Source organism: Coptis chinensis, chromosome 5 (assembly GCF_015680905.1).
Source record: "Coptis chinensis isolate HL-2020 chromosome 5, ASM1568090v1, whole genome shotgun sequence".
Taxonomy (NCBI): Eukaryota; Viridiplantae; Streptophyta; class Magnoliopsida; order Ranunculales; family Ranunculaceae; genus Coptis; species Coptis chinensis.
This window is the reverse complement of record NC_141460.1, coordinates 38,257,198-38,279,667: the sequence shown is the minus strand read 5'-3', so window position 1 is coordinate 38,279,667 and position 22,470 is coordinate 38,257,198. Positions and strand designations below refer to the sequence as shown.

The following is a 22,470-nucleotide window of genomic DNA, read 5'->3' as shown; positions in this document are numbered from 1 at the left end:
TTATGCAGAATATATACATTTTGCCATTTTGGTGCTTTTTTGACCTGTTGACGATGTGTCAATGTCTGTCTTTATTGGATCGCAAGAATAAAGAACATAATAAAGGTACAATCTGGGCCTGGAGCGGAGCCCGTGGACTATTTAAGGCCCAAAACTTACACTATTCTCACGTGCAACACCACACGTCGATAAGAAGTATAAAATGCCACGAGGTAGTTGAAGAATTGTTCATTTATTTTTATTTTTTTCGAATTCGAGAGCATGTCGAATTCGAGAGTGACAATTACACAACGAGAACAATGGATGGTGGAATCAAAAGTCTCGGAAATTTACCAACTGTTTTCATCTTTCCCTCATCACGCCCAAACCTTAATGTAATTCATTTGATTTATTTTCATTTTCTTTTGTTAGTGATTATTATTATTATAAGGTTTGTAATAGTTTGTTTATTGTACAGGTTGGATGTTCAAAGGGATGAACACATGGAGTATTTGAATAAAGGTCTGAAACAATTAGGACCTAGCTTCTGTGTCTTAGATGCCAAGTATGTTGTCTCTTTTTCTTTATTACTAATTAATAATCAGTTTAATCATATTAGGAATCTTATTACAGTGTGAGTTAGTGGTAGGCTTTAGATCGAGAAGAAGCCCCTGGAAATAATAGGCCAACTCGTTCGTACTTATAGGTGCTTAAACTGTGATGAAAAACATATTGATCTTATGCTTCCCAGCTGTGCAGTTAAATCGCTATTCGGTCTGCTCGGTGGAGGAGCGAGTAGGTCTAGTCAGTCTCGGGCAATTTTTCATAACACTATATTCTTTTATAAATACATGTTAAATGTAATTAACATTGAAATACTAACATAATATAGCCAATTAATAACTATTACCCTTATCAGCTAATTGCACATTATTTATGTGTACTTGTTGGATTGATCATTTGATAATGAGCTACTAATCACTTGTTTTTTCTTATTTGCACAGCACTTGAAAGAATGTGTTGTCAAAACTAGTGTTGTAAACTCATAATGCTATTGAATCGAAAAGATTATTTATCATTGTAATTTCTTCAAAGATCTATTCATTTACTTCATTCAAATTCTCAAAATTTCGGAATGCTGTTGTGATATTGGTCAAAATTTCATAAAAAGACTGAAATTAGTTGAAATTTCAATGAAAGTGGTATAATTTTTGGAAATATGGACCTGACCCAGGTTTGACTATGTTGGGCTGGGCTGGGCTGGGTGGGGTTGGTCCATATAACCCTCGTAAAAAAGAAAAAAAAAATGGGGTCTGAATTCCAAACCGAACCATAAAGGAGAAGAAGGGAATGGAGACTGAATGGGAATCAGAAAGAAATAGAAATTGAAGGGGAATTAGAAGTAGAATAAGAAGGAGAAGAAGTAGAAGAAGAAAGAGAAATTTCTGACTTGGCTGGCAAGTTTTTATGATTTTCAGAGTTTTTCTCTTCTTTCTTCTCTTTGTTTATTTCTTCTTTACTCAAGTTTCACGGCATGTTACTATTTTTTATCTTTTTTTTTACTACCTGTTAGTGAAATCCACTAGCCCGATTTCCACACGACTAATCGCCCGATCCCGATCCCTAATTAATCAGTAACTCGGCCGATTACTCAGCGATTTTTGGACCCCGATTAGTCATGGGGAGTAATATGTTGGTCGGATCGGCTAGGTACCGAGTAGAGAGTACTCATTGATTACTCAGTGAGTACTTGGCGATTTAATAGCACAGCTTCCCAGCCCCTTAAGACGGTGGCGCGACCAAACCGACTGACTCCAAATGTGAAGGCACCCATTCAAAGGGTGCAATCCTGAGATTGACACATCGCCTTGATATTACCAAATGCGCGTCTCATGTACCTTTGCAACTCATTGTTAACTTTCTCCTCTTCCCACATAAAACTTTGAATGTTCTGAAAATATGTAATGAATAGGTATTTTTCTCAGTATAAAGATAGTGGTATATGAAGTTCTAAGATAAGAATAAAGGAGAGAGGTCAAGATCACAAATCTTTAGTACTATAAAGTACCTGAACCCATTCAAAATAGCTCACTGTCCTCACCAGCATTTGACAAATCTACAGCAGAAAAAAATGGAAGTTAGGAAGTGTACAATAACATATGGATTTGTGTGTTTGCATTGGATTTGACCAATCTGAAAATATTTGCCTGTGGGTGCGGGGCTATTGGAACTGCCCCTTTATTTCTTCACACAGTAAAAGTATCGACCTACAAATAAAATATTTAACAAATGGGTGACAATCAACCTTCAATGGAATCAGCAAGTATCACACCAATTTTTGTCGTTGCACGGTCTTAATATCATCAAATTGGGGTCATTCACTTTCACCTTCACCGCCCCAATTCACCCTTTCACCATGATTGCATAGGAAGAAAATTATGCATAAAGCTAAATAATTTCATAACTGAAATAATGGTTTAATAAGGGGAGCTTTAAGAACAAAAGATAGCAAAATGTTATACCTGAAATGCTGGTTTTGGTTTGAAGGGAGTTCCCGATTAAAGAGCACAGTGGAGACAAAAAACAGAAAATGGTAGAACGTCTAATTGGAAAGCACCGATTAGATGCACATTAGATTGGAAGCTTAGATGCACATTAGATTAGAAGCTTAAATTCAAACTCAATAGACTGGAATAACTATTTGTATGAAGAAGGAAGAGACCGAAATAGTTATAACTGAAATCAATAAACTAAAGCAAATAAAAAACTAAAGGAATCGAACCGAAATTCAGCCCACTTGAAGAATCTAATCAAAATCAAACCAACATATACAACAATTGGAATTTAAACAGAAATAGAAAAAATAAAAAAATAATCGAATTGGTACAGTCGAAAATTTTCCGCTAATCATTGTAAGGAGAATGGAGTATATTTTTTCCATTCATTGTAAATAGAATGAAATAAAATTTTCCAGTCGGTCGAATTTAAGGAAAACATACTCAAAATAAATAGTCGACCAAAGAAAAACTTACTGAATCCGTTCAAAGAAATGGAGAAAAAGAGGAAACAATTATATTGACCAATTATCAATTATTTGTACATGGATGGGGGCATTGGCAACCTGAAACAATTGTAAAGTACCATTTGTCATGGCTACTCAAGTTTTTTTCTAGCAAGAAGGTTGCATTACAAATCATATAAACACCGACGTAAACTTAGTGAAACTCACCTCTAATTTTACAATATTTTTGTATGAATATATACTTTCTTAAGAAAACCAATAAGAAAGACATTTTATGGAATCAAAACTTAGACCAGTTGAAGAATCTAACCAAGGTTAAAATCAAAATTAAAATAATGCAACCTATTAACAATGATTCTTCAATCTATTAAAATCTAGGTGTGGGGCCAACTAGAATGCCATGATTATTGCTTATTGCAAACTGGGGTCTTCTCTCCAAGTCCTAAATCTGTATCACTTGATGCTATGTGGAGGAAGTGGGGCCAAAACCAAATAGTACAACGTTTATTAAAATAATGGCAACCTATTTAAACCAAAATGGAGAAAAAAAAAATGAAAATTAAGGAATTGGGTAGATACTTCGCGTGTTCAATGATGTTTAATGGGAGGCAAATATCACCCAGAGAGAAGATGGGTATGAAACCTTGACAGGAATGATGTTGCGGTAGGCGAAATTAGAATTGAAACACAACCGAGCAAGAAGGGTGGGAGTGATTAAAAGTTAAAACTTAAAAGGGAATTGGATGAGCCGCTACATTTGCTTTGTGGAGAGTTAATTTTTCCAAAAAATAAAAAAAAAAGTCGCGTTACGGTGGATCAAACCGGCGACTTGTTGAGCGTGAAAGTCTAAAAATCAAGTGGGAGCCGTTTCCGTCAGTGTCCCAATTCTAACAATTAAAATCAACGCACAACAGCCGTCAGATTTTCCTCAAATAGATCTCGACCATCCTTTGTTTGCTATTTTGTCCTGTAGTGTGAAAAAAAAACCCTATCTTATTATATAGATAGTCATGTGTCTATTATACTGTATGTATCTATGTCACGTTGATACAACTAATGAAAAAAAAAATACTTACTATTCTTTAGTTACACATTTAATTCTTGGGCTCTTAGGCCTGACAAATAATTATCTATGAAAGTGGCATATTGTATTACCGTGGAGTTGATATAGTATATTCTTAGTCTTTTAGGATATAGAAGAAACCTTAGTTTGAAATCATATGCATTATGTGGCTGTTTTAAGAATATGACTAGCATGTAGGCCCATGCATACGCACCGGTTCTTTTGAAATTTGCTCAAGAATATACAAATTTCTTGACAATTGTTTGAATTAGGAAAAAAAGATCCCGTTTTAATTGAAACCCCATTTTAATTTTCTAACAATCATTAAAATTGAGCTTTAAAAACCCGTTTTGAATTAGGGAAAAGACCATTTTAATAAGAGAAAAATTCCCATTTTAATTAGAAAAAATACTGTTTTAATAGGGAGAGGAATTCCAATTTTAATAGGAGATGATGTGGAATCTTAATAGAACTCGAAAAATACATTTTGTGGGAGCTAAAGAGAGTCCCGTTTTAGGTTTTTAAAAGGAGAAGTGTTTCCCGTTTTAAGTTAGATTATTAAGTTGATGACGTGGAATTTTAAGAGCTAGAAAAATACCCCTTGTGGGAGCTTTAATATTAATATATTGAAGTGTCTATGTTACTTAGGTTAGGTATGTATGAACTATTTTTTTGTTTTTGGTTATTGATTTTGCTTGGAGATTATTGATGTTGAACAGTTGCTGATTTTCTTCTCTTTTGCTTACGAACCCACCTGGGTCTAGTCGCCCCTGGCTTTGTTATTGGATCCTTCACTCAATGGCTTTGTTGGGAGAGTCTGTTGATTGTGATCTGGAGAATGGTGCTGTTGACTTTCTAAGTTGTTGTCAGGTATGAATTTTCCTTTATCTCCTTTCTGGAATTAAAACCTTATAAGCAAATTTTTTTGAAAAATTATGAATGCAGATGGAGTTTGCATTCCATCTGTTACTTTTATGTGGAGACAGATTTGAGGAAAGATCGGCTTCCATTTAGTTCCTTGTTCGGGGTCTCCTTTCCTTTCTAGCTTAGATCTTTCCAAAAACAAGCTTTAATTAAAAAAGTTTTAGATATTCCTTATCACTATTATTATAATTATTATTACTAATAATATTATTTTGAGTATATCTCGCTCTTAAAATCTCTTTGGAAAAACATATTTTCTGAAAAATAGGGTCCAAACTTCCCCTACATTGTTTTCATATTGTTTTCTTGCTTTTTTTATGTCTCTTGTTGGATCTGATGATGTTGCATTCTTAATTCACTTAACGACCTCTTAGTGTTAGCAAAATATATTACTTTCAGAAAAGGATCTTGTAACAGTCAATTGAGATTGGGTTTTCTTAGTTATCCAAGAGAGGGTTATACGTAACAAGTCAGGAGGCTGTTCTCCTGTTCTGTAAGTGGAGGTGTAGCTCGATAGAAAGAAACGAAAAGAAAGGATTTTACGATATCTAAGTTATACATAGACGAGAATCCTAGGAGTATATCGAAATTAGTTTGGGCCCTAAAGTTAAGTCTTAACTAGTCAACTCCTCCCATTTAAGCACAATTGTCTCAAAAATGGAACATGATGAACATTGAAAGTACTTTTTAAAGGAAGACAGGCCCTTAATTTTATGATGGATGCTGTTAATCTTCCATGATCTCCCTGTAGCAACTTAACCCTTTTTCCATCATGACTAAAGGGGAAGCAAACTCAAAATTAGGTTCACACTAAGAGAGGAGGTACCAGTATCCCACATGGTGAACACATACTTGAATATGCTGTGAGATACCAGGCTCTTTAGAAAAGGGAAAAAGCCACCTAAATGCTAAAAGAAAGGGGAAAGGTGAAGAACGAATATTATTAGGATAAACTGAAGTCCACAGAGAAGTGGAAGAGAGGGGGTTGTCATTAGTGACTATAGAACAGTCACGTTGGCCTAGAATAAAGATAAAGGAAGGAAAATTGTATGAGTCAACGAATGTCTAGCTTGGTTATCCAATTGAGTTCCCTTGGAGTCACAAATTGGAAAACTACTCAGCAAAGGAACTTTCAGTTTGGAGAGAAGGCCTTAATGATATTCCTTGTTTGTAATGAGCTTGTCCCCGAACTTTTTTCATATATCCTAGGTTACATCAGGGGCGTGTTCCACAACAGGTTGCTCGAGAGGGGCAATAGGAAAGAAAAGAAACATTCGATATCTCCCACCTAATTATAATGTCTAGGACATCCATGGGGACTGCTACATGATCCAATGTGGAACACAGTATAGAATATTGTGGAGACTTCTTCCTGAAACTTAGAGATACTGTCCTACCTTGGTACGCTGGCCTTTAATTCAAATGGAATTAAAATTTATTTGCATTTAGATGTGGATGCATTTATATTAGTTTCTTGGTAGGCTTAAACGAAGAAGTGGGTTGTAGGTGTGAGATTTATTCATCATTGTGGCACCTTCACATTTATTTCCTTGGGTTTTCTTTTTTCCCATCTCTACACACAAAAAGGGAAAGAAATTAGATTGGTTTTTGCATCGTGCTGACAAAATCACAAATCAAATGGATGTAGATGAAGATTGACCATAGATGTTGTGTATAGCAGGAAAGTGAAAATCCCAATCTTTTTTAAGGAATTCCTCTACTGTCATAAAAGGTGAAAAGTATGGTAGTAACTATTTCTTGTTGCAAATAATGTTAAGATTTGAATATACCACAATCTCAAACCTGAAAGGAGGGTTTTTCAGTACACAAAAACCAGATCATTAGAAGAGGAGAAAGATGTTGTAATACTCTTTGTCAGGAAGGGTAGAGCATGAGACAATCTCCAAGAGAAATGAAAGTGAGAAGCAACATGTTCCCCATGGGAAAGGAATGTGGTAGAATTTGCTCTTAGAATTCTATTTTATTGGAGAGAGATGGTACCTTGAAAAGTATATTTGACAGTGCCAACATTGCTCAGACGTCACCTAGTGTAGGCTTTTGTGGAATTGATCCTTCCCTCCTTTGTTTTGCTCAAAAGTTCTGTATGAATTTGGTATTTGTTCATCAGGTGAATTACAGTGGATGCTGTACGAACAGGCGAAGTATGAATGGTCCTTTCTTTGATCCTCAAATTAACATAGAAATTGGAATTCGCTAAAAGATGTGGGCCAACATATGATTCTCTACAGAACATCCCGATAGAATTCATCAATTGAGGACTTGACACTTGAAATCTAAGCAAAAAGTATATTAATAAATTACAAACTACTGGCTCCTCATTCCTTGACAAATGTGTTCGATCTCCAGTATTGTATTGACTGCCATTTTTTTTTGTTTTTTTTTTGTTTATAGATATATGCAGCCCCGCTCTTAAATGGGCTGGTACGAAAACGAACTTAGAGAAAAATAATGGATCTCACATAATTCACTCAAAAATCATAGATAGTGGGACCACACTCTCTCTCTCCTATTAACACACTTTCCCTTTATTTCTCTTATTGCTCTTTTTTGTCTATTTTCTTAGCAGGGAAGTCTACAGAAGAATTATTCAATTATTCTGTTACAATTTTTGAGTCAAATTGTGTATGATGATTAAATGGGTAATGGGTGAAATCGTTGGCCATAAAGGGAAGCTTTACTTCTGGATATCTAGCAACCCCAAGAAGTGAATTCAATGACAGTCACTCATTAATGGCCGGATTATGCTTTAGCTTCGAAATATTTTTCTCTCTAACTAGCCAATTGTTATATTACTCGCTCAATGTTCATTGTCTCTTCGTTTATCTCTAATTCAAATCAAACTGCAACTAAGAATTCGATTGGTTACAACAAATAACTTGACCTCAACAAGTTGTCACTGCTTTCAAAAGTGGCAAAGAACAACACAACCCAGATTTGTTGTACTCGAAAAAAACTCCAGTTGATCAATTAAATGACCCCAAATCAGCAAGGGGTGGGGAGGGGGAAGGCGTTGTTTTGTAAAAAATCAAAATGAAACGGCCCTAAAATAGAATATATGCTCATCAATTTGATTACAGCACGATGACACGATCCCAAGGGCTTCGATTGTCTTCTTCGTCTGTATCACAAAGAGTTTAATCTTCAGTTGCCCTCTTTCCTGGTTGAAAAGCAAATGAAAGAGAGTGAGTGAGAGTGATATGAGAGGAGAGAGAAAAATAAGAGAGTTTATTCTCGTGAGTCTATTCCATTTTTTCTAAGTCCGTTTATGTAGCAGCCCGTTTAAGAGCCTGGCTATATATATATGTGAGATTGTTTCCTTCCTTTTTGTTGTTGCTAATGTACTTTCACTAAAATCACACAGGATTCACATGGTGGATATGGCGGTGGGCCTGGACAGGCAAGTACCTAATCTACTTGTATACTACATGATGACACCTCTCTCTCTCTCTCTGCTGTCGTCGTCGTTGTAGGCTATTATATTAGGAACTTGTTGTCTCTTCTCCTTTTGTATATTACCTTTTATCAAATCAGTTAATTATGTAATCTATATTTTTTTCTTTGTTCACATGATGAGAATCTTTCTTAAGTTGATTCCCATCGTCATAGGCCTTTTATAATGTTTAATTGATTACCGTTTCCCACTCATATCTATTGGTTATGACTGTCTCTTACTTTGTTATTTGTTTAAGTACCTTGGATATACACACGAGTAGGTTCTCTTTACCATACTTTTTATACCATAGTTTATACCACACTCCCTATAAGATGAGTTAAGTGCTAATAATTTGTGGATATGATCTACTATTACTAACCATTGATAACATCTCAACAAAAATTCGTCTCATTTAGAAATCTCTAACCTAGTTAAAAATTGTTCTCAATTTTGATTTTTTTTAAACGGCTCAGATTTTTCGATTTTGCAATCATCTTTTGACATAGTTAAACATTATCAAATGAGTTGAAATTTTGTAGAGGTGATTTTCATGGTTAGTTGAACACATCTACAAAAAATTAGGGTATAATTCACGCTGTACGTAAAGTTGTGGGGCATGGTATAAAAAGTGTGGCAAACGGAACCTGCTCGTATATATATATATATATATATATATATAGTGTTTTTCCATTGTAACTTTATAAGCTGTTGGGTTCTATGTGTTCTCTATATCTATTTTAATGTGTGTCTTTCTTCTGTTTCTATTCTTATCCGTGATGCATTTTGTCTTTAGATGCCTCATTTGGCAACAACTTATGCTGCAGTCAATTCACTTCTTACCTTGGGTGGCGAGAGGGCTTTGTCATCAATTAATAGGTGGTCAGTTTATATCCGGTTGAGTTTTAAAAATTAGTTTTACGCACTTCATTTAGCATATGATGATGCTCTATATTTCAGAGAAAAGCTGCATAAGTTCTTACTTCATATGAAGGATCAATCAGGGGGTTTCAGGTATGATATTTGTTCTCCACTTCATGATAGGTGTCGTTCTTCACTCCTTCCAAACACCTCCTACAGGAGTTTTGCTTTATGTTGCAACAAATTTGCTGTATCTAGTAGTTTTTTAAACAAGGAATTAAAAGCACGCTTAGCTTGGGATTAATCTGTAATTTGATGAGAGCTGAGATAATTGGAGAAGGGGATCAATTTCATCTTTTTCATTTCAACTGTTGTATGTAAATTTGTTTCACATAATGAACCTAATTTCTTGTGCCAGCTCCGAATTTGGATCCCAATAGGAGACCTATCTCTTCAAGCTTATTATGGTTTGTGAAATTACTGAAATACACAAGAAAGATTCATAAATAAAAGTGTCAAATCAAAGGACCTAAGCCTTCATCAAGGTATCCTGCTAGGGTGCACATAGAACATTGATGTTGTATACAACATATTTACTATTGAGCAAAGTCTGTGTTTGTTGGATTTATAAACTTTACGTTATTTTTTCTGCGTCTAATGCAAAATCAGTTAACATTTATTGGTGATGAGAAACAAAGCAATAAAATGAGTTAACTTATTCCCTTACAGAAAATCATTCACAGTACAAATACACCAGCTCTCTCTCTCCACCACACACACCACCCCTCAAATTCTCTTACAACTCTTATTTGGTCTATGTCCTTTGAATCTGCGATATTCTTTTTTCCTACCTCATGTAAAGGTGGTGTGCAACTGAAAACTTGTACATTTTTTCAGTCAATTGTATGCTAGAACACAAGTGTTTACCTGTTTTTTCTTTTGTTTTTCCTTTAGGATGCACAATGCAGGTGAAATGGATGTTCGGGCTTGCTACACAGCCATTTCTGTGAGTCGCTAAGCCTCTTATTTGCTATGGACATTCTTTTCTTAGTGGAATTTAAGATATTGCTCATTAGCTACCTACTAGTCGACTTTTGTTTTTGAAGATTAGACAAGATACAGCAGAAGTGTTGAACAGAAGGTTGGTAGAGATTTATTTAGTTATCAAAATCTCAAAAAAGGAAAAGATAAAAGCTTATGAGGGAACCATTGCGAAGTTAATATGTTAAGACCAAAATGTGGAACTTTAAGGGTGTTTAGATTGGTGGTAATCTATTGATCAAGTGAGCGGAGCGAATGATCTGGCCAGAAGGGGGGTTATGCGGACAAAAACTAAGTTGGTTGGTTTCTGTCTGTCTGTCCTCACCTATCTCTCTCTCCCTCTCAACCAAACCCTAACTCTCTCTCTTCCCACCCACAAATTCATCTCTCCCTCTCTTCTCCACCCTCCGCTCACGCCCCCACTGCTTAGCAGTTATCTAGTATTACTTTGATATAAAGCTAAACATATGCTAAAGCCATTCTCTTTAATGCTAACAGTTCGATAGAAAGCTAATTATGTGGCTGAAGCTATACTCTTTCGTACTCACCCTCATTTCCCACACTTTATGATTAACTTATTTGTTTCATCAGTAGAAATCCTTGATAGTGTCTTTCTAACCAATCTGGCAATCCCTTATTTTATAATTAATTTACTTGTTTCGTTAATAGAAATACTTAAAAGTGTATTGCCAACTAAATATAAAATTGAAGTCCGCAACCCCCGAGATCTCGTTCTTTTAGGACTTTAAGCTCATATAGTGCCACTGTCATCAAACATTTGTTGGCCCTTGGAGTTGATGTTGATTAAATTGTTTCTTTTTCATTTTTTTTGTCACAGTTAAAAGTTAATTATATTGATTTCACCAACAAAGTAGCTACATCAGTATGCAAATGAAGTCACTAACAACATGAATTTGGGCCTGTTTCTAACACCCAAAGCAGAAATTACAAAATAAAAACAATAGTAAAGAAACAGAAAATCTACCCTGTGAATCTACTAAACCAGCTGACACTAGCTGCCGTTCTCCTCTGGTCAAGGCCTTTCCATGTCATCTTCGTCCTCCCATTCCTCCTTTGAACAGCTGAACCTTAAATGGTTGTCTTCCTGCCGTTCCTTCAAGCTCTTTTGCTCGATACCACTGCTTCTAATGGCTCCTGCATCTCCCTTCTTCTCTGTGGCCACCACCACCTCCTGTACATATTCCAGTCATCACCAGTTCCTCCTCTTCCCAGTCATCAACGCCATCAGAATCCACTCACCTCCCCCACCGCTCTTAAGGCTTTTTACTTAATGTTCAATTGTTGCTTGATTGCTAATGAGTTAATCGACTCTATGATGAAGACGGGGGGTGGTGATATGCTTCTCAAGATAGAGTCCAGGAAAGCTTTTGATCATTGATCGGGATTTGGTAGTGTATGGAGGCGATGGATTAGAGTTAGCACTTCGATGGCTCGCTTTGCAACTGTAATCAATGGGGTGCCACATGGTTTCTTGCGAAGTGCTAGGGGATCTCTCACCTTTCTTGTTTATTTTGGTCACCAAAGTCTTTAGTAGGATGACTACCTCCTTAATTGATGAATGTGTACTTGATAGTTTTAAAGCTTTAAATCTGGAAGGGGCGATTTCTATTTAACACTTTCAATTTGTTATGATACCATCTTTCTCATGAGCGCAATGGTGGAACAAGCTTGCCTTCAAGAATCTTATACTTTGTTTGATTTGATTTTAGACCTCAAAATTAACTTGTCCAAGTCTAAGATCTTTGTTGTGGGTGTGGTAAACAACTTGGGGGAGATTGCTAGTGTGTTGGGATGTGGCCTTGATTCTTTTCCTACTACTTCCATGGGTTTGCCCTTACGAGCCAAAAGCAAATCGGGATGTATTTGGAGCAAGCTAATAAAACAAGTTGCAGCTTGTTTGATGGGTTTGAAAGCCAAGTGTTTACCTATATGGAGAGGGTTGACTGTAATTAAATCTACTCTTTCCAGCATTCCAAATTGTTATCTCTCACCAGTCTACAATAGTTTAAAGTTGGAGTAATTCTTTTGGGGGTGGTGAAACATCTAGAAAAGTTGTTTTGACGATTCGTATGGGTTAATGAGGGCTATAAGTTGAAAATCCGCTTTGTTAGGTGGGATATCACGCGCTTTCCGAAAGAAGAAGGCGGTTTAGGTTAGAAATATGTGTTACTCATATATCTGCCTTTGTTCGGTAAGCGGCTTTTGAGGTGTGGAGAAGTAGAGGATCATTTTTGGTGGAAGGTGGTGGTGGCGGAAAAGTATGGAGAGGGAGTGAGGAAGTGGTTGATTGAAGAACCTAGAAACCCCCTTTGCATCACTCTTTGGAAGATGGGAGACTTTTGGTAAAGGGGTTTCTTATGTTCCCATTAGTGACGAATCCATATCCTTTGGGGAAGACATATAGGTAGGGGAAACCTCACTTAAAGAACAATTTGGTCTCATTTATTTGCATATAACAAAAATGCACTCATTTTTTACTACCTGGAGGTGCAAATGGCGTGGATTGGAATGTGCAACTCAATAATTGGAAGGTGAGAAGATATGAAGGCATTATACAAGCAATTTATCAAGTGGCTAGTAGCTTTGCGAGGTTGATAAAAGACATTGTTGGGGGGTGATAAAGATGCTTTTATGGTGAAATAAGTCTTTGGCCAAAGAATACGCTCCAAGGGTGTTAGAAGAAAATGAGAGGATTACTAACTTTCCTTATGAGTGTATTTCGAAGAACGCTATCTCATTTAGAGTTGTTTTCTTTTGTTGGGGGCCTACGTGGGTAGGATCCAAATTATTTGATAATCCATGAGCGTAGTGAACTTTTGAGGTCGCTTTTCTAAAGTTACCCAAAACACCACTTGTTTTGTGTCACCCTCTCCTTTGTCTGACCGTACCCCCAAATAACCCTTCTTTTGTGTCTGACCGTACCCCCTTTTCCCCATTTTCTCATTTTCCCCTATCTTCGCCTCCAATCTCCCAATTTCTCCTCCATCAAACCTATTCTCACAATCTATCTTGAAGAAACGCCCAAAAATCTTTTAAACGACACATACTATATTTTCTTAAGATATTTCTCTCTCTCGGATTCGCTCTCGGATTATTATATTTCTCTCTTTCGGATTCGCTCACGGATTATTAAGAAGCTTCACGAATCAGGACTTAGGCATCAATCAATTGAGGCTCAAAATTCTTTATTCAGAAGTCATCAATCTTGATTGGTCGATTTTGCTGTGGGTAAGTAATTATTTTATCTTCTTGGATGTAATTAGTGGAACTTTCCTTTTATTCTTTAGTGTCATATTTATTAAGCATTTTGTACTTGGTGTTGAACGTGGAGTTAGACTTGGTTTTTGTCCTTTGGAACTTTATGGAAACAAGTCCTTTTTTTCATGAACTTCTCTACTGATATATAGGACTTGTAACCGGTAGTATATTGGGTTAGAAGGTTGACCAGGGGTTCCTGTTCTCAGATGGTTCAAGGCAGAGCAGTGAATTAACTAGAAACTGGGTTGTCTCATCTCTGATACTGGAACTCTGGAAGTGACTCTTAGTATATTTTATAATTATTTTTGTTAATTTGTTGAACCATTGAACAAAAGAAAAAAACCATATAAGTTGTGGAATTTGTTTGCCATAATTTGGACTCATTCATCCAAATTAAAAAAAGGCGTTGACTTCTTGTTATCTAAGTAATAATCTCGTATATAAAGACGTCCATGTGCTTGGTATCTGGTTGTATTTCCGCAATTTTAATTCAAATCTATTCTGTTCTAGGTCAATTTGTAAAACACAGACTAAGTGGGGTATTGTGTTGGGGTTGTTGAGTTATGTTGAGCTTTCAATTTTCATTGGTTTCGTCGTTGGATTTGTGTTTGTTGAAATGTGTTTGGTTGGGTGTTTATTTGTGTACTTTTTCGTGCAGAAACCGACTATTTTACTACGCTCACGCCCCACTGCAATGCAGTATACTAGTTTGAATTGGAGAGGCTTGGACTTCATTATTGTATGCTCATTTTGCCAAGCGGCGAAAGAAAATGTGGATCACCTTTTCCTCACTTCTCACTTGCCCCTTCATCTCTGTAATTTGGATAACGTTCTTTTAATCTCTTAATATTGATTGGGTACCACCACAAAATATAAAGGATGCATTGGGGAATAATGTCATCTTCGGTCCACTTTCCAACAAAGCTAAATGGCTCGCTAATCATCTTCCAAACGCCTTACGCCTTGGTATGGACGCTATGGAAGTAAAGAAACTTGAGGGTCTCCAAACATATGGAAAAGAGGGGCATAGGCTGGTAAAAGAAGTCAGAGAGTGTCAAAACCCCAATTAGGCAATTACAAAAGCTCGCTCATCTCATTAGCCCATCCCAATTACACATGAAATCAACAAAAATTACACTCATAAAGAGTGGACTAGCACGTCCCCAATCAAATAGGTATTCCTTGATTTCCCCTACCAACTTATGCAACTCCCTTTCCTTTTGCTAAAAAATCCCCATATTCCTTTCTTTCCATAGTGTCCATACAATGGCATTTGGTAGATGACCCGCTAGCCATTTGGTTTTATTAGAGAGTGGACCCATGAAAATACTCTTGCCCAAGGCCTCCTTGATATTTGATGGCAGCACCCAAGCAGTATTTAAAGATGAATAGTACCCAAATTCCGGAAGTGATGGGACATTTGGGAAGCTGATCCACATCTTCTTTCACCATCTTGCAATATACTTGCAATACACGCACACATGGGGAATATTCATACCTCTCCTACTCAAATTGTTAGTGGTTTGAATCCTACCCAAGTAAGCACCCCAACAAAAGAAAGCAATAACACAGGATACATGTGGATTATAAACATTAGGGGTGTCCACGGTTTGGTTCTGATCGGTTCCTAGTTGGCCGAACAGAAATTGTTGTTTTTAAAAAAAAAATAAGAACTGAAACTAAACGGTGAGGAAACCGGATCACAACTGAACTGGTTTTATGGTTCGGTCCGGATCGGTTTGTTGGTTTGGGCTTTTGTTTTGAGAAGTACATTTCTCATTGAATACAGGTCCAAAGTTAAACTTAAGAGCAGAAAATGAAGGAAACATCTCTAAAATTGGATTCTTATTAATTGTATAAGTTAAAATTTCAAAACTCTTGATCTAATTGTACGATGCACTCATGAAACTGGAATACAACAAAACAAAGAAGAAAAAGCTGGATCAAAAGAACGTCAAATCAATAGCCAAAAATAGATTTGCAACATGTTGAAATTGAGAGAGAGAGAGAGTCCTTTTCTTGTTGTTTAGGAGTGGTTGGTAAGTTGGTTCAATTGTTTAGAGAAATGGAGGAGGATTTTATTATTTTTTATATGTACATAGAAAAATCTATTTTGGTTCAGTTTCGGTTTAGTGAGGGGTCAAAATGTAAACTGGACTGATTGAATCGGTTTTCATAATCAAGAACAGCAAACCAAACTGGCCTTGCTGAAAACCAAAAAAAAACTGGTTGGTTTGGATCGGTTTCGGTTTTGTGAACAGCCTTAATCCATGTGCGTCAATTTTTAGTACATTCGTGGCGTATCACGTATCATAGTGTCAGCATCACCCATGTCCGAAGGAACGGGTTATGTCTTCGTTGACTTTATCACACACACACCATAGTAATTCAGGAAGTGATTCAGACGAGGTCAGGTGATCTTTGCTTTCGAAATGAGACTTCACCTCAGTTAGTGAACAATGGCACTTACCTGAGTGATGCCTTGCCCTCCAATTAGTCTCAGCGATGGCTTTATATAATGAACTAATTTCTTGAGGTCTTATTTGAACTTCCCAATTTGAAATTGCTAGCTAATGAGTTTCCCTTAACCCTTAAGGTAAAACCAGATATTGAATGCTTCAATGCATTACAAAGTGCTTTAGACTAGTAGAGTTGTAATGCAGAATATGATTAGACCCTAAGTGGACACCTGCCAATTGCAACTTTTGGTTTCTGATTGACTTTCCAATCAAGATCTGGAAGGTAGATCTGATATGGTGTATGTCTTTACACTTTCTTGTGACTAAATGTAGAATGAACTAGGTGCTCTACAAGAGCAAACAAAATTGTTTATCTGAATTACTTGTAGTTCTTCCAGGAGAAACATGTGCAATTTAACTTTACATTAGTGCAAGTTTGAGATTGAGTGGACTATTGGGATTGTAATTTCGTATTCTTTACTTTGTGCATTGGTTGTTTAGTACATGAACTGTTAGTATGCTACCTTACTATTCCTTTCTTTGTTATATTTAATATGCTGCTAGTGTAAATTTTCTTTTTCTCTTACCTTTTTCCCTACTAGGTTGCAAGCATTTTAAACATCTTGGATGATGAGCTGGTGCAGAATGTCGGAAATTTCATCTTAAGGTTGGTGAAGAATAGTTTTTGCTCGCAGTAAATTTGTTTTAACACAGATTTTATATTTTTATAGCTAATATTTCCTTGGAATGTGATCTTTCTTGCTTGATTGTGTTAGATTTTTTCCTTGGTTGGGGCAATTTGTTGATTTACACCAGTCATCTAGACAGGTTTAGCTGGATTTTGCCCCTGTATTATTCCTTCCAACTCAGGAAGGAAAATGAAAAGTAAACAGCGCAAATTTGTGTATCAGTTCAATGATAATGATGTGGCACAGACGAACGTTTTTGTGCAATATAGATATCAAGCCTTGGGGAGTTGGGCCCGAAGGACTAGGGATCAGTTCCCACCTTCATCAGTTGAATAGGGAGTTTAAACTTAGGTTGTTGCCAATCTCGGTTATTTTTTCTTGAGATTTAAGATAAATTATGGAAATGGAATATGTACTATTTCTTTGGATATTCACATGTCTGGATATTGCCCTGGAATTCTTTCTGAAACTCTTTTGTTGGTCTTAGAAATACTTACATGATATTACTCTAATTTCCAGATGTCAAACATATGAAGGTGGAATTGCTGGTGAGCCTGGTTCTGAAGCTCACGGTGGGTATGTTTCATCTCTTTTCAGAAATCTTAACTTAGAACTTAGAACCTATCATTGATTTTTATTTTGGTCAGGAACTCTTTTGGTAACAAATATTTATTTCTTCTTACCTTCTTTTATAATATTTTCTTCATCATTGTAATTTAGTAGTTCTTTTGATAGGTACACATTTTGTGGTCTGGCTACAATGATTCTTATCGATGAGGCTGATCGGTTGGACTTGCCTAGTCTTCTTGTAAGACAGTTGCTTATGTGCATGTTCTATCATTTAAAGCTGCTTCTATGTTTAAGGTTGCTAAAATTGATTATCCATCTTGTAATTCACTTCACGAATACATCATGGGTCTTGACCAGTTGACAGTGAACTTTATATTGCTCAAAACTTTAAAATAATTTACTTATGCACTTGCGTGCGATACGAATACGAACATGCCGCCGAAGAATCACGAACTAGTTGCTTGTGGGCCACTACGGTCGCGGCGACTGGCCTTGAAACCCACAAAATTGAGTAGGGAGATGACAAAGTTATTGCTTGTAATTACCCTGCAAATAATTATCAAACTAGAACACACACGAGAGAAAACCTTTCTCACACACACAAATTATATTAGTCAATCAACCCAGTATGGCCAAAGGCATTCAACTCAATATATAGGCTAAAGGAACTATGAGTTTAGAAGCTAGCCTTCTAATTCAAATGTAGAAACTAAAATACCTAATACTTGGAAGTAAAATTAAGCCTAAAAATAACCTATGCTGAAATCACCAACTTAGCAACCACACAATATTCTAAAAATCCCTAATTATACATAAACCAATATGGACTAAAACCAAGGGTTTAGAACCCTAGATTGATCATGTACATTGTGGCTGTGTTTGGTTCATGCCATCCCCTAGTCCATGAGAAGAAATCTGTCACTTTCTCTCGCTCTCTCATAGAAGAAATCCTTGTATTATGTCCTACGCAACTTTTATTAAACGTGGATATGGTTAAGGTGTTTTTAGCTGGAACTAACTATTAAGTACTAACTTTAAAGATCATCACCAAATAATGGCTTATACAAGAGTTAAAAAATCATATTTCACAGGATTCATGAAAGGGTTCCCAAGGCAATAGCTGTAGGTAACAGGTCTATCCTTAGGTGTGTAATATCCGGCATATGAAAGCCTTAAATGAGTTAGTTTGAGACAGATGCATGAAGTTGGATGTATTGCAATATTTAATTATGGGTAGTTTCGTCTTCTACCAATGCTCTATAAGTATATTGCAATTTAAGTCAATGGTAATGAGATTTGATCAAGGGTTGTTAGTTCATGGATGCAGTAGGTCATTCTTAAACTTTTTCAGTTTCTTATATATATATATATATATATATATATATATGGGGACTCTACGTCGACATACAGAAATGGCATACACAATCCTACCTACCTACATAATGAACTAAAAGCTGATTTACTGGGGGATGTGATCTCCACAACATTTTAACACTCTTTTGCAAGACTAGATACATCCAATTGAGCTTATTTTTGGTGGAGATGCTTTCCATGGTAGGGAGGTCATCTCTACCAAAAATCAGCCTTTAGTGCAATTTGCAAGTTTGCTTTTGGATTGCGTGTGTCATTTCCATATGTCGACATAGCATATATGCAAGCCTGTTCTAAATGAGATCAGTTATTTATTGATGCTGGTGGGGCTCGAATCTCGGGACTCTGGTATCATCACCCAATACCAATTTTTCTGGTTGGCACCTGCAAGTATCTTACTTTCTTAGGATTAGCGCTATAGTAATTCTTTAACACCTTTTAAAATTTCAACTTAATGCTTGGTACAATTTTAGAGGGATGAACTTTTCGAACAAGTTAACCGTCCAAAATAAGTAAATTTTGTGATCGCACTACACATTTATGTTTTTGCTGTTCACTATGCGGCTGTGATGGTAGGCCCCTGTCTGCCTAAAGACAAAATTCCTTGATTCTTGTCATTTTATTTGATCGTCTAATGTTTTGTGATATGCTTAGGACTGGGTGGTATTTCGTCAAGGAGTAGAGTGTGGATTTCAGGGGAGAGCAAATAAACTTGTCGATGGTTGCTATTCCTTTTGGCAGGTAATATCTTTAGCATGTGTGGCTCACTTTATGAACCTATTCTTGTCTGATAATAAATTAAATCATTAGGGAGGTGTTTTCGCATTAATACAAAGGTTACCTTCAGTTGCTGGTCAACATTTGAAATTGAATGTTGGAGAAGGAGAGACAAGGGGAAGCACACAAAATGTGGGATCATTTAACGTGTCTGACCTTGAGGAGGGTTCAGGTTAGTGCATTTTGGTTTATTGGACAAAAAAATTTAACACTGCGATTTCTGCACCTGTTTATTGTTTTTTAATGAGGTTAGCTATCGATGTGTGCAGAAAAAGGTGGAATGTACAAAGTTTTGTGAGCTATCCTACTAAAACAAGGACAAAACAAAAAAGAAATTATACGAGATAACAACACCATCCAGTCATCCACAAATCCAGGATAGTAAAATGCTGAGCGAATGCAAAAAAAAAAACAAATGGCAACTTCTTCAATTTCTTCAAATGCTTACACCGAACTAAAAGCAATTCTTTAATATTAAGAATCGTCTGCAGAATGTTTTGATGTCTCACCTAGAAATGTCTCCGATAACTCTCAAACATAAAGCCCTAAAGCATTTCGAATGGAATGCTCCACAACTTTCTATTAGTATATGGAGGAGCGTATAGATTGGAGTATTGGACCGCAAAACAAAAGATCCTTCACTGACAATGGGTGGATGCTGGCCCATTTTCAGTCGTGTTATAAATGAGTCTTTGGCGTTCAAACTGTTCATTGTCCCTTTTTTGTGTTTCATTTGGATTTTCTCGAGATCCCATTTTGGCAGTTCTTATCAATGATGGTTTTCTTTACTGCAGGTTCATTAAATACTTATGATAAAAACTATTCAGATATTGGTTTCTCTTATATAAAACGACCTGCAGAATCAGGACCTCTATTCCATAGTATTGCCCTGCAACAATATATCCTTTTGTGCTCACAGGTATATCCTTTTGTGCTCAAATGTATCAATTGCTTGATATTAAGTTGTGGCTTAGCACACGAGAGGTACAGAAAATCTGTCACTAAAATCACAATGCAGAATTAGGGGAGAGAATTTCAAAAATGTAATTTGTGCATAATTTACGGGCTTTTTTCATTTTTGTATTATTGCGGGTACCAGTGAGTAGCTTTCCCTTTCCCTTTCCCTTTCAAGTTGTTAGAAAGAATTTAGATCCTCTGGACGTGATGGTCTAGGACAGCTAATTACTTGGTTGGCAACAGTGTTCTGTCTAGCGTGGTACATGTGAAGGACAGAATATATCGCACTGGACTTGATATTATAGTAATGGCTAATTAATTGATTGGAAATAGTGTTAGGTCTAAATTATTACTGGCCAAGGTCAAATTAAAGTCAAGCAACCCATCATCTCTGTATGTATTTAGTTTACTGAAACAACGCATATTAGCTTATCCTGGTACTATCGTTTCAAAATATGATCCTTGGAACAGCGGTGCTGCTGTAAGCCAATTTGTTCTTCCTGGAAAATATGGTAGCGTATCTTTTGCAACAAGTCCAAAAACGTGAACCCACCACCCACTTGCTATAGTGGATCTTGTTTCTATATGCAATAGTGGCAGCGTCTTTACCATGACTGGTTTGGATATGGCAATTTATTCCATCAACAGGTTCTGGGTTCTGCAATGTCTAGTCTATAGACCTATTGGTTTGGCCTGAGCTTTTGGAATTCCATATGGCTAGTTTTTATAAAACTGTACGAGCTTCTTGACATCTAGAAAGGTAATAGCATTAGTATGGCTGTATGGAAAAAATAAGGACTAGTCTGGTTTGAGTTGACCGTGACTGTCAAAGTGTCAGTGCTAGACATATAAGACGTGTCGCTAATTCATATTCTGTGTCATGGGTAGGAATGATTTAAAATTGTGAATGCAGGTACAGGAGGGAGGCTTCAAGGACAAGCCAGGGAAGTCCAGAGACTACTATCATACATGTTATTGTCTTAGTGGTCTCTCAGTGTGTCAGCATTGTTGGTCAAAGGATGCTGATTCTTCACCTTTTCCAAAAGCAGTTTTCGGTCCATATTCTAATCTTTTGGAGCCTATTCACCCTCTGTACAATATCATGTTAGACCGCTACTACAAGGCTCATGATTTCTTCTCGGAATGTTAAGGATCTTTAGTTTTTTCAAACGGCCATGTCCACTGCAAGGTTGTAGTAGCTGAAACATGGAGTTTGCTCAGTACGACAATTTTCATAGAGTTGCAAGGACTTGAGAGTAGAATGAGACGATTAATCTGCGATTTTACGTGGTATTGACCCTAGTTTGGGTTGCATTTGCAGGCTAATCCATCCATCTAGAATGATGGTGGTCCCGTCGCAGATTGCAACTGATAGCTAATCAAGCAATTCTCCCAGGCCTCACATGGTGATCTGTAATTCTTTGTCCGTTTCAGTGTCGTGGAAAGCTGAATGGATAATAATTAAAGCACAGTAGTTCTTAGTCCAATGGTTCCCAATGATTCTACTTCCACACTGTACTACCGATGGAATCTGCTACCACAAATCACTTGTGAGCTCTTGGCGAGCATTGCTCGTGTGTAATTTATTTTGTCTTTTCTTTCTCAATCATCATTACTGATGCCAAATATGTACGCATTGTAAACTGACTGAATATTTGTATCCTTTTTAATAGTTACCCACACTGAAGGCTGGAAATGATTGACAATTTCTAACCCATCCATCTATGTGTGCGCTTTCATTTTTTTCGTTTTTTATTTCTTTTTAGCTTTTTCGGTACTCTGTTAATGCCGATGCTTGTTTTAGATGATTTCAAGAATCAGGATATTAGCAGCATTTCGTCATTTGGAATTCTTTACTTGTTTCCGCCCCTTAATCTAATGAAGTCCTTTTACCTCTGGGAGGGGTTAGGGCATGTTTTGGCCAGTTTACTACAGTCAATTGTGCAACTTTTTATCCGCAATTAGACTTCAGAGACTTTCAGTAGCTTTCAATTGCAAAATCAAATTGGTGCGAGTGATTTTGATGC

At 36.6% G+C, this 22,470-nt stretch overlaps 1 protein-coding gene across 2 annotated transcripts; it reads left to right on the top strand.

Annotated features, from left to right (window-relative positions):
* The first annotated feature begins 217 nt into the window (after positions 1-217).
* Positions 218-22,162, top strand: ERA1 (Prenyltransferase family protein). Of its 2 annotated transcripts, XM_086559966.1 has the most exons (14): positions 218-374; positions 458-544; positions 4,829-4,934; positions 8,371-8,406; positions 9,236-9,318; positions 9,400-9,453; positions 10,255-10,306; positions 16,682-16,746; positions 17,288-17,344; positions 17,504-17,576; positions 19,364-19,450; positions 19,520-19,658; positions 20,281-20,405; positions 21,357-22,162. In XM_086559966.1, exons 1-14 carry the CDS (start codon positions 262-264, stop codon positions 21,591-21,593), a joined length of 1,314 nt encoding a protein of 437 aa, XP_086416092.1. In that variant the 5' UTR covers positions 218-261; the 3' UTR covers positions 21,594-22,162. The 2 variants fall into 2 exon arrangements, with proteins under 2 accessions (XP_086416092.1, XP_086416093.1); XM_086559967.1 differs by lacking the exons at positions 20,281-20,405; positions 21,357-22,162 and adding an exon at positions 19,756-19,931.
* The last annotated feature ends 308 nt before the right edge of the window (positions 22,163-22,470 follow it).